General features: G+C 37.2%; 7 protein-coding genes across 7 annotated transcripts; 4 read left to right on the top strand and 3 right to left on the bottom strand.

Annotated features, from left to right (window-relative positions):
- The first annotated feature begins 29 nt into the window (after window positions 1-29).
- Window positions 30-2,194, top strand: BBOV_II001970 (MAC/Perforin domain family protein). Its single transcript, XM_051767459.1, has 8 exons — window positions 30-123; window positions 187-276; window positions 310-509; window positions 547-755; window positions 790-965; window positions 1,004-1,896; window positions 1,934-2,009; window positions 2,044-2,194. Exons 1-8 carry the CDS (start codon window positions 36-38, stop codon window positions 2,172-2,174), a joined length of 1,863 nt encoding a protein of 620 aa, XP_051623128.1. The 5' UTR covers window positions 30-35; the 3' UTR covers window positions 2,175-2,194.
- Window positions 2,195-2,818: 624 nt separating this feature from the next.
- Window positions 2,819-3,405, bottom strand: BBOV_II001960 (uncharacterized protein). Its single transcript, XM_001609670.2, has 3 exons — window positions 3,125-3,405; window positions 2,998-3,085; window positions 2,819-2,961 (listed from the first exon to the last, which is right to left on the bottom strand). The coding sequence occupies exons 1-3, from the start codon at window positions 3,305-3,307 to the stop codon at window positions 2,894-2,896; spliced, it is 339 nt and encodes a 112-aa protein (XP_001609720.1). The 5' UTR covers window positions 3,308-3,405; the 3' UTR covers window positions 2,819-2,893.
- Window positions 3,406-3,921: 516 nt separating this feature from the next.
- On the top strand, window positions 3,922-8,080 carry BBOV_II001950 (uncharacterized protein). Its single transcript, XM_001609669.2, has one exon. It carries the CDS (start codon window positions 4,012-4,014, stop codon window positions 7,888-7,890), a length of 3,879 nt encoding a protein of 1,292 aa, XP_001609719.1. The 5' UTR covers window positions 3,922-4,011; the 3' UTR covers window positions 7,891-8,080.
- A 1,245-nt stretch (window positions 8,081-9,325) lies between these two features.
- On the top strand, window positions 9,326-10,172 carry BBOV_II001945 (uncharacterized protein). The gene is made up of 5 exons (XM_051767771.1): window positions 9,326-9,565; window positions 9,605-9,665; window positions 9,805-9,857; window positions 9,908-9,963; window positions 10,012-10,172. The coding sequence occupies exons 1-3, from the start codon at window positions 9,383-9,385 to the stop codon at window positions 9,837-9,839; spliced, it is 279 nt and encodes a 92-aa protein (XP_051623831.1). The 5' UTR covers window positions 9,326-9,382; the 3' UTR covers window positions 9,840-9,857; window positions 9,908-9,963; window positions 10,012-10,172.
- On the bottom strand, window positions 9,927-11,214 carry BBOV_II001940 (DHHC palmitoyltransferase family protein). Its single transcript, XM_051767629.1, has 4 exons — window positions 10,837-11,214; window positions 10,671-10,798; window positions 10,372-10,634; window positions 9,927-10,334 (listed from the first exon to the last, which is right to left on the bottom strand). Exons 1-4 carry the CDS (start codon window positions 10,946-10,948, stop codon window positions 9,950-9,952), a joined length of 888 nt encoding a protein of 295 aa, XP_051623127.1. The 5' UTR covers window positions 10,949-11,214; the 3' UTR covers window positions 9,927-9,949.
- Window positions 11,215-11,708: 494 nt separating this feature from the next.
- BBOV_II001930 (pre-mRNA-processing factor SLU7 family member) lies at window positions 11,709-13,153 on the top strand. The gene is made up of 4 exons (XM_001609667.2): window positions 11,709-12,667; window positions 12,704-12,805; window positions 12,843-12,946; window positions 12,981-13,153. The coding sequence occupies exons 1-4, from the start codon at window positions 11,861-11,863 to the stop codon at window positions 13,132-13,134; spliced, it is 1,167 nt and encodes a 388-aa protein (XP_001609717.1). The 5' UTR covers window positions 11,709-11,860; the 3' UTR covers window positions 13,135-13,153.
- Window positions 13,040-14,333, bottom strand: BBOV_II001920 (Ribosomal protein L19 family protein). The gene is made up of 9 exons (XM_051767739.1): window positions 14,277-14,333; window positions 14,036-14,239; window positions 13,918-13,999; window positions 13,761-13,882; window positions 13,585-13,726; window positions 13,412-13,550; window positions 13,331-13,376; window positions 13,227-13,295; window positions 13,040-13,190 (listed from the first exon to the last, which is right to left on the bottom strand). Exons 1-9 carry the CDS (start codon window positions 14,319-14,321, stop codon window positions 13,077-13,079), a joined length of 963 nt encoding a protein of 320 aa, XP_051623126.1. The 5' UTR covers window positions 14,322-14,333; the 3' UTR covers window positions 13,040-13,076.
- Between the last annotated feature and the right edge of the window lie 2 nt (window positions 14,334-14,335).

The raw sequence follows: 14,335 nt of genomic DNA, 5'->3' as shown, positions 1-14,335 counted from the left end.
CATTTGTGGTTTACAATATTATCGGTAGTAATAAAATGGTGATATTTTTACTCATATTCTCAATAATCCTGGCGAAATCACTTTTAGTTGTATTAGCACAAACTAATGAAACTCTTAATGTTTGTGAGTTCTATTCAAAAATGTAAAAACGCATTAGACCTACATTATAAACTTATGTTTTTATAGCTACGAACGATGAATATTCTACCATCAAAAATGATATATCAGACGAATCGAACGTAATATTTAGTGCTGATCGGATCGTCAGTGGCCTAGGTTAGTATTTTGATCGATCATATAAAGAAATAGAGTATCTTGGAAGTGGCTACGATGCAGTGAAAGCAAGCGGTTTGGTCTCTATTAATAATGGAGATGACCTTGGACACCGTTCTCCAATTGTAGATTTTTACTGGGCGAAATCTGACGTTGGGGTAACCAATAGCTTGAAATGGCTTCAGCCTTTGGGAGGTTGGGTAAGACCAATAACTGCTTGTGGAGAATCGGAAACCGTATGTACGCATTACAATTGCTGCAAATACAACGCAGGTTACAGTTGGTTCACAACAGAGCACAAATGAAGAATCTACGCAATTTGATTTTGGAGGGTTCGCAATGTCATCAGGTTTGGGAAGTGGAGCCCTTCGTGCCGGTTATACAGATATTTCTGGTAAAACGCAACACATATCAAGCAAACAATACACAAATTCGTACTACTGTTTTACATATGCAGCTGGAATGCCACCGTACTTCAATTGGTATGCGATTACATAAATTTTACACCTTTTGAAGGGAGACAACCAGTGATTTTGATATTGCGTTGAATGAGCTGCCTAAAGAAGTCAAGTCATTCGATCAATGTACTGTGGAGTTGTATAAGAAAAAATCTAAGAAATGCGGATCTATTTCTAAGTGGGTTGACTTTTTCCTCCAATTCGGTACCCACGTTACAACTGAAATACAATTGGGTAAGATCAGGAGTGATAAATAGTTTAAAATGCAACAGGAGGAAAGATAATTCGCTTGCTGACTATCCCAAACAATGCTATGGATTCATTTTTAAAAAGTGGCCTAAATGTGGACGTTGCAGTTAAAGCTGTCATTTCTGGTGCACTACTAGAAGTTAATGAAAAGCTCAATTCCGAACAACAAAAGGCTATCAAAGAACTGCAAGATGGTTCGTCGTTAAAATTCAGTGTTTTAGGGGGTATTCATTTTAATAAAAATATGACTCCAGATTCCCTGCTTAAGTGGAAATCTACAGTACCGATTTTCCCTATGCCAATAAGAACTATTTATGCACCCTTGGATATGTTTATTCATTCCTCATACAAAGAGGCGTACAGGAACGCTTTAAACTTCTATATAAAGCTCAATGGTGCTCTGCCTTGGGTTGTACATCAACATAATGGCACTACGTTAAACGTTGAAAGTATAATTAACATGTCAACAGCACTTGTGCTGGTTAATACAGATGATGATATCGTCAAATTGGATTGCCCTCACAATGATAAAGTTATTTTCGGCTTCATTCTGGAAATGGAGATAGAACAACGCACATTTAGCGTATATCAATGTCCAACGGATGCATACAGTTGCTCGAAAGAACGGCAAAAGAAATGCGATATTGTTATTTGGATGTTGTGCGGGAGTTCCATGGGTCTAAATGTTATGCAATACGCTCATAATTTTGATGCGTCAAACTCGGAAAAGGAGGTGAAATGTTTATCGGGTTACAAACTCCTCACTGGTTTTATAGCAGAAAGTTCACCCGAGAAAGACAAAAGTTTGGCAAATCTTATTCCCTGCCACACTGGTGCTGATCTATGCAGAAGCAATTCATCATTGGAAACTCATATATGGGCAGTCTGCATTGACGAGCGTCTTCCGGGACTTGGGGTATTATATATGTTTGTTTTACGTTCACAATTTTCAGCGTACTTCTACACTATGTCAGTCGGATTATGGAGAACAGATTGTAAAGATCGGGGAAAATATGCCTATATTAACCGGTAAGTAAGCAAAGCCATTATTAAATCTTCAAAGGTATTAACGGGTGTTGGGGTGTCACAAAATCATTTGATACATGCGATAAACATACCATGGGTTGTAAAACTAAGAAAGAATCAAGATCTCCCTGTAAATCATTTACCTGGGGGATGTTTACCAAAGTGTAGTATGTTATTTTAACTTGAAAACCGATATATGCATTTTTATTAACCAATATAATTTCACAATCAATGTGATGTACGACGCTATTCTTCTGTTATCACTTTCTAAAAATAATTTACCACAATCAGATGTGTCTTGATATAATATATATTCCATAAATGAGTAATTTAGAATGAATAGATACGTAATTGTACTGTTAAAGCTGTCCATACATTGTTGAAAGTACGTTCATTAATATACGAGGCGCTATTAGAAAGTTATGATACAGAGGCCTATGGCATAATACCTGAATATTCCAACCAAAGTTAATCTATTATTTAAACCACATGGTAATAAATATTTCGCAATCAACGAGGTGGAAATATTGAACGCTTCTACGGAGACGACAACGGAATTCAGGGCAATACTTGAGTGATACAACGGGTCACCTGTGGATTTAGAGTAATCTATAATATTTTTACAATGTCGAAATCGTACATATATTACCAACAGTTTATGTAAGTTATAAAAACAGAAAAGGTGAAGAGATTTACATATTCGCCGATTAGGTTCCATCAAGCATAAGGGAAAGCTGTTAGCTTACCACAAATAATTTAATTAAAACAAAGTGTCATAATATATATAAAATTATAGAATAAATATAATTTTAAAAAAATGAAATTAGAATCTAATCGGGGAAAACATGAATGTTTAATTACAAGTTCATCATTAAACAAAACAAATATTAAAATAAATAAAAATCATACAGAAATATCAAAAACGTTTTCATCATTTCACATGCTGCAATGTCGCCTAGTGAGTGATTAGTGATGTAATGAGGTAGCATACCACTGCCGCAAACCATAATCTGATTACCTGCGCTCATACGACCCATGCGGGAGTGTAGAGTCGACAGTACTCGTAACCACTTTGTAACCTGGAGTGGCTACATTACCGTGCAATATCCCGAACATACCTTGGAATCACACAACACCACCTCACTGCCAGAACTGAATATATGACATGAACCAAGAATACGACGGACTTCAGATTCAATGAACGGCCATTGGTGGGAAACTGGAGATACATCGGAATCCACCCTAGTAGACGCCACAAAGGAAGATGCGCGCTTAGACACAACCATCGAACACAGGACCATGTAATAAAAGCGGCAGGCGACACACAAGACACAGTCCAAAAACAACAACAATAGCACACATCAAACTACTGCGGTTACACCTTTTTCATGCCACAAATTACACAACACTAACTCCACACATTAGACCAGGTAAAGGATTACTCAAGAGTTATGCCAGACACCATGCTCAGGTGGCTCGTGAACCAGAAAAGGACACTACAAATAACACCTATTAGAGTCTTAATCTAGCAGCATACTGCAGAATGTGTGTTTGTATACCCCGAAAATGGCAGATGGCGTTGATGCACGGCGACAACCGCAAACCCTTCTTCCACGGTCTAGATCTAGGCGTTAAAATTCTTGTACCATATTGTTACGTTATATTGCGCCCTATGATCAATGATTGAACTCGATATATGTGTTGTATGCGTCACAATTTGTATATATCTTTCGATGCAGCACGTACAAATCCTGTACTTACCGCCGTATCTAAAAAATGTACTCCAGAGTATGCCACATGTCCTCACATAACTACGTTCATTAACACGCCTCTTATATGTTTCACATCAGTCTCGTGCAATTAAATGTCCAGACGCTGATTGAAATTTTGAGAAGTTGAAAAGGTTTCTTACTTCTGGCAGCTACTGTCGATACAGGGAATCTGTACATAGGTCTAGCCGCATGGTTCTGATTAGTCATATAACTGCAGTAAATATAATATAAAAATGGTGATGTTAGCTGTGTTTGCTAGTGTCATTTGGGCACTAGTTCGCTCAACCGTGGCGTCTAGTACTATTTCTAAATCCTGTATGGAAGGATCCATAGACGTTTGTAAAAACTTGTTCACACCAACGATAATGTACGACATTACCGATGTTGCGAAAATTGGAAATAAAGTCAACGTCACATTCAAATTCGTTCTGCCAACGCCGTTAAAGACAGGATTAGGGACTCAAGAAATGAAATTGGTGTTGTTGCCACCAAATGGCCTTGTGTTTCAGCGACATATATATAGCTTTGAACGGAAAGGTGATATTAAACGTCCAGATTTGTTAGGGTGGCCGAAAGATAAACTGTTAAATGCATACAGCGATGTAGATTTAGGTTTCAATTTAAGTAAATGTAAGAAACCACATTTTGTTGAGATGTTAACTAAATTAGACAAATCACTTCAGAAGGATTTAAATGTATACTTCGAGGAAAGTATTACAAAGGAGACAGCTGGTTGTAGTGCTGATTATAAGGATCTTCGTGAATTTGCTATACTCAAATTTTACGATGTCACCAATCTCGAAGCAGGAGAATATAGCTGGACCGGAGAATTTACGTACGACGATAAGTATGCTACATCAGGATGCGAGGAAGATGGTGTATATTGGACTGTAGGTTTCCTTCAGGATCTTGAAGAAACTACCATGAATATTGATGTGAAGCCATTGTGCATCAATACCGATTTCTTAAGTGCTAAAAGATTCTTCGAAAACGCTAAATCGATCAACGCAAAAGTGTTGGCATGCCATGGTATCAAGGTTATTGACAAAAAGTTCTGGATGCATTTTACAAATAGGAGAAATCAAATTGACCTTGACGTAACTTTACCCCAAAGTTCTACCAATTATCTTTTGAAGTTCTCATATACGATTCCTCAACATTTTATTAAGCAGGGTATTAATAAGAATGGTTACGAATTAGAGATATTCCTTCCTAAACTAAGTTCAAGTGACAGTCAGTATTTTAGTGTTTTCGCGCTGGATAAGTATGTGAAGGTTGTTGAACCTATAGTACCGGACTCAAAGATAACATATGACCCATATTCGCACGCTATTAATATAAAATTTCCTTCTATTGTAGGTTCAACATCAAAGTACACAATAACTGTTGATCTCTCATATGACGAATGGCAAATGCCACCAATGTCGGAGTTATCTTTATTTTATAAAATCGACGATAAGAAGGGAATTAAAAGTCAATCAGGAGATGTCGAAAAATGGTCTCAAAACAATTGGAAGCAGCTTACGATGCAGATTAAGGATGGAGTGGTCAATGTTTGTAGGGATGATTTGCTTTCTTTTCAGAGAAAATTAAAAGATCGAAGGGAAAAGAACACGAATTATATTGGGTATTCCGTACCATTTTACACCAAATTGATTTTTAACACACCCTTTGTTGATGCGCTTCTTACTTGGGATAGAAATTCACAATATTTGCTCACAATACCACTAGGTGAAAAAATAGTTGATTTGAATGATGGAGGTGTCGTCAAAGTTATCTTGCCTTATGATAGCATAAAATACGATGGAATTTATTACGATGCGTCTGCAAAAGATTCTAGCCCATATGACATTTCTGATGTATATCAATATGACGAAAAGACAAATCAAATACATGTTGTTCTTAATAAAAAAGAACTCAATGACAAATATGTTGATTTTTACGAAGGATACATGTTGACCATTCCATTCAAATCTTCGAAGACACCTCAAGATATCATATCAATGGAAGGTTGGGGAATACATATTTTCCAAAAAGATACATATAGAGGGGTTTCCAAGCTGAAATTCGCAATAGTAGATAATAGTCCACCCAAGACGCATTTCAAATCCCCGATCGACAACGATCATGCTCTAGGCTATATACATAATATGTATTTGATTAGTGTTGTCGGCGCAACAAAATTGGTCATTCCAATTACAAGCACTGTATATCGCTATATGTCTTTTGTGTTTACTTTTGAGAAGGATATTTCAGTTATACAAAAAGATATAGCTGTCATTTCCAAAGCGTCTTTGAGGGTTAAGCATGTATGGGATTCCATGAAAAAGCAATTAACCATCTATGTGTACAATCTGGAAAGTTATATTGGCAAACGTGAACAAATGACGTTCGTCTTAGATATTATGGATAGCGAAAAAAACGTTAAAAATTATGGAAGCCTCAAGATAAAGGCCATAGGTAATGATGATGGCCCTATTTTGAAATCATTAGTCGACATCGTAGCGAAATTTAGTGACCTAAAGCATGATAGTGATGAGCTTGCCCTAGGAAATGAAGTAACCTTACGCGGTTTCACAAAATCTACGGAGATGGATAAAATATGTTTCTCTAAACAACACAAAGTAGAATCTATTAGTTTCAAAGATAACACGAAAGGTGTATATTTCATGACCAGGGTCCATGATTGCTCAGAACCGTGGTTGCCTCCCAAAATCTCCAACCTAGATCATTTATCGTTGAAAATTGCTCAGAGTGGCTTACCAAAGAACACGGGTGTTCACTACACATACAGAACTGTATATCAGCTGAAATCTTTAGATGATGGCCCTAGCCATGATGAGTTGGCTGCAATGCAATCCAAAAGGTTTATGCAGCATACATTGCATATCTTATTTTCAGATGCAGCATGTAAACTGCTATCTGAAATATATAAAACACAAGGCAAGAGTGGTTTAGATGGCTTCAAAGCAATAGAAGAGTTTATGAAGGAGGTGCCATCTGATTGGGTTCCTAATGTTTTTGGTGACATAATATTTTCATACCATGACTCGAAAACTTCAATTTTACATAAGAAACGGAAAGTAATGTATGTGGAATCTGGTGATATCAAAAACGATGAAGAAAAAATTGAAAGGATATATACATTTAATTCAGCATTTGAGAACGTATTGTCTGATGGTCTTGGTGGTATGGAAGCCGATTCATTGAACGAATCTTTTTCTGTTATAGGGTTCATGAATGATAAAGATTTACAGCAATTATGGATTTCTTACAAACCTTACGAGGAAAAACAACAATTTCCACTGAGTGCAACCTATAAACAACCCATCATGGTTAAGGGATATGTGTTCAAAAATGATACTGATATTCACAACATTTTAAAGTGCACATTGCAACCTTTCGGTATGCATGTGAAACCTTCAATGCTACAACCTACAAAGTCGACCTTTCCAGAATACCTGTGGCTAGGTGTTACTCGATTCGTTGAACCCGATCATTACATATTAAATGAAACGATCAGTGCTCGAAAAGGCGATGCAGACAAAAGGGTATCTTCCACTATGAATGCAGAGATTATTAAGAAGAAACGTGTTGAAAAGAGTGATGCCGTTGACATATTCATCCAATTTTACAAACAAACAGCGCCTCATTGCACAACCAAAGGCAACATCTTCCAACTTCTCGTTCACCAATTTATGCTTGACATATATGAAACGATTGCAAGACAGCCAATAATTGTAGCTGCCTGTATGTCATTTGATGATGGGGATGAGCATAAAGCTTCAGGGAAAACATATGGACTTTCGTATAAAGGAAAGGAAGTACTAGAAGGCGAAGATAAAACGGCAATGCCCGGTTCAATTGAGCCCTCGGTAAACGAAACGTGCAATTTTGCTTCGTTGCAAAAATACCTGCCAAAAACTCTCTATCATGACAAGAGCATTGATTACAAAGATTATATTTTCCAAACGGATCAAACCGAAGTCAAATCACTCAGTGATGCAAAGAAAATGTTAGTATCTGATGTGAAATCCGTCCCAGCCAAAACAGCACCATCAGTATCTTCAGGCTATGGTCAACTAGGACTGGAGGAGATGTTCGGCAAATAAGGTACAGGGATCAATGAATACATTTTGAATGTATCCAAAATAAATTATGATGGCGCAATTTAACTTAAATGTGCAATACTGTGATTTGCAATATAAAAAACCCAAAATAGCTGTATATTTTAATTTTTAGGAATAAGACATTGGTATTGGGTTTATAGAATTCGTGGGATACCCTATTTTAATAGTGGTATCCCTGAATGCCAATAAATTATGTTGCATTCATGTATACATGGGTTATTCCATATTGCAAATCAGTGTTGTGTCACTGTGCACAATCAGTTTATAGCCCTACGTACACCTAAGATAGATCCTGCAATGTCCAACATTAACGATACAATATTGAAACTGTTACGACATCATTGAGTAACTATGCATAGATGAGGTGTAAATATATAGCGGTGATAAAATAATTTCATTATTTAATACCATGTAGAGTTATTGCTATGAGATATATGAGAATCAATTTATAAGTTATTTTACCAAAAATCCTATGATTAACAGTTAGTAAATCAAAGAATAATGACACAAACTACTTGATATACATATTAATGACAAGAGTAAAGCATGGTCAATGTCTTTAACGGCGTTGGCAGAACGAATTTGAATGTGACGTTGACTTTATTTCCAATTTTCGCAACATCGGTAATGTCGTACATTATCGTTGGTGTGAACAAGTTTTTACAAACGTCTATGGATCCTTCCATACAGGATTTAGAAATAGTACTAGACGCCACGGTTGAGCGAACTAGTGCCCAAATGACACTAGCAAACACAGCTAACATCACCATTTTTATATTATATTTACTGCAGTTATATGACTAATCAGATCCATGCGGCTAGACCTATGTACAGATTCCCTGTATCGACAGTAGCTGCCAGAAGTAAGAAACCTTTTCAACTTCTCAAAATTTCAATCAGCGTCTGGACATTTAATTGCACGAGACTGATGTGAAACATATAAGAGGCGTGTTAATGAACGTAGTTATGTGAGGACATGTGGCATACTCTGGAGTACATTTTTTAGATACGGCGGTAAGTACAGGATTTGTACGTGCTGCATCGAAAGATATATACAAATTGTGACGCATACAACACATATATCGAGTTCAATCATTGATCATAGGGCGCAATATAACGTAACAATATGGTACAAGAATTTTAACGCCTAGATCTAGACCGTGGAAGAAGGGTTTGCGGTTGTCGCCGTGCATCAACGCCATCTGCCATTTTCGGGGTATACAAACACACATTCTGCAGTATGCTGCTAGATTAAGACTCTAATAGGTGTTATTTGTAGTGTCCTTTTCTGGTTCACGAGCCACCTGAGCATGGTGTCTGGCATAACTCTTGAGTAATCCTTTACCTGGTCTAATGTGTGGAGTTAGTGTTGTGTAATTTGTGGCATGAAAAAGGTGTAACCGCAGTAGTTTGATGTGTGCTATTGTTGTTGTTTTTGGACTGTGTCTTGTGTGTCGCCTGCCGCTTTTATTACATGGTCCTGTGTTCGATGGTTGTGTCTAAGCGCGCATCTTCCTTTGTGGCGTCTACTAGGGTGGATTCCGATGTATCTCCAGTTTCCCACCAATGGCCGTTCATTGAATCTGAAGTCCGTCGTATTCTTGGTTCATGTCATATATTCAGTTCTGGCAGTGAGGTGGTGTTGTGTGATTCCAAGGTATGTTCGGGATATTGCACGGTAATGTAGCCACTCCAGGTTACAAAGTGGTTACGAGTACTGTCGACTCTACACTCCCGCATGGGTCGTATGAGCGCAGGTAATGATGCAGATTCTCATTTTATTCAACATTTTTACGTTGTCTCATTTATTCATTGTTTTGTAGTGGTTTTCATCACTTGTTTCGACATTGTGTTACACTTAAACATATTTAATCATTGGAATGAACTAATTTGTAGCCAGACAATTGACTTTGAGTTATCCAGGCAACTGAGATATCACTGTCGGAATGGTTGGTAAAAAATCTTTGCCTACGATGGTGTGTGATATACGGTTATACAGAACGTATTCACAACTTGTTTGGGTAACAAAATATTAAAAAAGTTAAGGCCCCTCCGGTATGTTGTCATAGTAATATTGTGTCCATCTAACACCATCTCCTACAGGGCGGTTAAGAGGCAAGTTGCACGGAGCAAACCAACACAGAGGGTTAACTCCAAATACTTGCTGTAGGTTGGCTCCAACGCCCATGTCGTATATTCCGTTATCCTTAGTTGCTTCATCTAAGTTTTCTATGGTAGTGGAGTTTTTGAGTACGAGTCTGAAGTGAAATTGTACGAAAGGTATAAGCGCGAATATAAGGGCAAGTCCTACAAAAACCATAACACAAACGTAAATATTTGCAATAGCGGTTAATCCAGAATTTTCGTCATTAATTTCTTGTTGACTACCGTCTATGAATATAGACTCATTGACAAGGTAATATACTCTGAAAGTCATAAGAACGTGGTGGATATATAACGTACGAATGAGCCACGATGAAGCAAAGTCCCGCTACCGCGTAGACTAGCAATTGCATGAAATATTTTCGGTTGTAGAATCCAACACAATTGCTGATCCATGGGCAATGGTGATCCATATTTAGGACGCAACGATTACAAGCAGAGCAGTGATGAGTTCTATCTGGCTTCCATACATTGCAAACCTTACAATACCTCCTTCTTTTGGTATCATCGCCCATATAGAATCCCCAGTTAGCAGGCACTGACCCAGGGTCAGTGTTTGAGGACTAGGGTCAATATTTTAATGCACTAAATTAACTTACCCTAATAAAACTAATAAAGAACAAGCCATATAGAATGTTGAATATTCCTGTCATAAAAATGCCGTACAACGTTAAGGGATTCATGTATGGCTTTAGTACGATGACCATCATACCCGAGTACATGAACACTGCATCCTATATTAGGGATAATTTATAATAATATTACCTATTAGGAAGAAAGCTATGTTCCTGAAACATTTCGTGTTCGTTTTTTTGGGGACATGAGTGGAAGTGTTTGATACTAATGGTTGCTCAAACATTGTGGGAGCTGTGTACATGTCTTGCGATATTAATTTCCCTACGTCCTGTCTTGAAACGTATATGCACACAGTCTACATAAGATGTGCACGCAGTATTCAGAAATCTTTAGGCTGTGTGATTGTCGCCTTTATTTTAATTTGACATCATCTGTGGATGTGTAAATATAACTTCAGCTTTGAGTACCGGTGCATTGCACATTGTATATATACCCTACTAACAATAATGGTCGCCACTAAAAAATCTTATCTGGTAAATGTGCAGGCATTAAACAAAATATGTTTATGTTATATTACTTCCCGACTGGTCCCCCAGTTGATGAATAGATTGTGTATATATGATCGTCAATATATTCTTTATATAACCAATAAACTGTAAAGCATATGATATATTTCAATAAAATATAACTATTTAATCCGTAATGTGTTTACTTTTCGGTAGCTACTCCGGTGACCGGGATATTGTGCCATGAGGTGATTAACCTGTTTAACGTATTAATATGTATGTTTTGCCTTATCAGGTTTTTACACACATATATAATTTTATAGGAATGCGTTAATATTACATTTATTTCGCGATGTCTTATTTGAGTTATTGTTGATGTTGGCTTAGAAGGGTTTGAATCTCATTAATACATTTGTCTGCAGTACGTATATTTAAATTATCAATTATACTTATTGGTTACCTAAAATTGCTATTATATGTTTTTTTGTGGACGGTCAGGGTGTTATAGCGGTTGATGTGTTACGTAATCACTGCTCAATGTTTGCATACCAGCAATAATGCACAAATATCACACATTGTCATTGATCTATTTTATATCAGTATAGTATTTATGGTTTGATGCGTTGCGATCGAAATATGTTTTGTTCAATGTGTGTTTCTTTACGTATTTTTTCGAATTAAATTGCAATCATTATTATGAATATCTTATGTTTATTATGATGGATACTAACAATTCTTCTGCCGTTCCGGATTCTAATTGTGTACAACATACAAATGGTCCTTCTGTTGAGGGTGCTTCTACCGTTGAAAAAGTGGTAACTAAGGATGAGACAAATCCTTATATTCCACGTTTCATTGCTAAGGCGCCTTGGTATTTGAATGCTACATCAGGTCTAAGTCATCAGCGTGTTCAACAGCATCAAAAATCAGCTTTAGATGAGCCTGTTTTACGTGGAGTGACATCTAGAGTTGCTGTTCGGTATCGTAAAAATGCTTGCGAGAATTGCGGTGCTTCAACTCACGATGTGAAGAGTTGTGTTGAGCGTCCACGTAAGAAGGGTGCTAAATACACCAATGCTAACATATGTCCTGATGAATACATTGTTGAGAACAAAGCAACTGGTTATGAGGCGGTCCGTGATCGTTGGTCAGGTTTTGACGCGTCTACTCACCAGTTGGTGCTGAATGCTCATCAGGTAGTTGAGGATGAGCTTTATCGTCGTCGTATGGAGGATTTGGCGAGTACTTTGCATGATACTAACGATAAATCGTGTTCTATTGGCAATGTTGCTTCTGACGACCGTTCTCGTAACACAATGCCTAACCTTAGAATTCGTGAAGACACTGCGAAGTATTTGATTAATTTAAATATTGATTCTGCATTTTACGATCCGAAATCTCGTTGTTTACGTGATGATCCATTGTTAGGGATGTCTAATTCAGATCATCATACATTTCGAGGTGACAATGCTTTATTTACATCTGGTGAGGCATCTCGTCCTGGTGAGATTGAGGTAATTTTATTTATATTGTGTACTAATATATATCAGCAATTTGCATGGGAAGCTCAGCAAAAGGGCTCCAATGTCAGTTTCATGGCTCAGCCTACTGAGTTGGAATTCATGTTTAAGGACAGTTCACTGAAACGTGAGGTAACTTAATCATCTAATTATAATATAAACTTCACAGGAAGCTAAGGCCTCTAAGCGTCAATCTCTATTAGATCGTTTTGGTGGTTCGGCCTATATTCGTAAGGATGGTGACGAGGATCTCATTGATACCAATTTACCTGTGTTAGTGTGTTTGTATTATATATATTATTTTTAGGGTTTCTCATACGACTGAGAAGGAAACCGATGTGATGTTACTTGGTCACACCTCAGTTTGGGGATCTTATTATGATCGTTCTACTGGTCTTTGGGGTTACAAATGTTGCCTATCGACTTCCAATACTTCACGTTGTACTGCGGGAGATACTTGATCTAATTCTTTAGCTTTGTTTTTGTCTAATAGTTCAAGGTATCTTGTTCCCGGTAGCTATAACGCGATGATGTACATTGATATGTGATTTACCTTATATACTCCCCATCTTGCCCGTTCTCTTCTTTTGTGTAGTTTTTCCCTTCTACTCCTTTGTTCATCCTAATTTGTTATGTGTTACCTTACGATTCTATTACCATGCTATATATATGTATGCGCCTATTAGTTTCTGCTCTGACGAGTCTGGTAACATTGATGATGTTATTATTTAATCCTACCTCGTCCTTCTTCTGGTATTAATATTATATGCACCGCCCCAAACATATGCAGGAAGTCCTGCTTCAAGTCTCATTTGATAGTATGCATTTTTGAGTCTTGCGATTCTATTTTTTAATCTTATTTCGAAGCTCCGGATGCCTAGTTGATGTTGGTTAGATATAAACGATCCTACCCGGTTTGTGTACACCACTACGTCTGGCAAATCTGTGTCTTACATTTAAGTGGAATCTATATCTATAATCTCTTGTGATTGGTTTTGCATTTTGATGAATCCTTTGTAATTTTTTAGCTGCGTTTGACACCGTTTTCATCACCTTATTAATCATATATAGATATTATATACGTTACCTTCACATTCATGATCCTTGGTGAGTACAATGGTACCATTTGGGTAACTCCTACACCGTCGAATGCATTCTTCAGTGTGAATGATGAGTTTAGACCTTTATTTCTTATATCCACGCAATACCCTGGTTGCTATATATTATGTTGGATTCATTTTTACCTTGGAATACTGCAAAAGTCTGCTGTGTTCTTGACAGTTCATATTTAACTTCTATTAAATCCCCAAGATTAATGGATGGCATCTATTTCTAGATGGTTTATACATTGAGTTTACCTACGCTAAATTTGCGTGCTTTAATCATCCTGTCAATTTCTAAGGTATTGAGATCGTACATAATCTTCTTGCATTTTTCAAGTGTTATGGGATCTCCATGATCATTTACAGGTGGCCATTGTGACGCTGTTTTAGGATTTTGTACGACGTAATGTGCGTCTAGCGACTCTGCCACAAAAGCGCGCGTTCGTATGAATCTACATTGTTTCTGTACATCATTGCTTGGGCAATGTCATGGAAATTACCAATATATTATGCGATAATGCCTCGAAAGGTTTTATGGTTAACATTATGAGTAATGTGT

The sequence above is a fragment of the Babesia bovis genome, chromosome 2 (assembly GCF_000165395.2).
Source record: "Babesia bovis T2Bo chromosome 2, whole genome shotgun sequence".
Lineage (NCBI taxonomy): Eukaryota > Apicomplexa > Aconoidasida > Piroplasmida > Babesiidae > Babesia > Babesia bovis.
The sequence above is the reverse complement of the archived record's forward strand: the minus strand, read 5'-3'. Positions and strand labels throughout refer to the sequence as shown.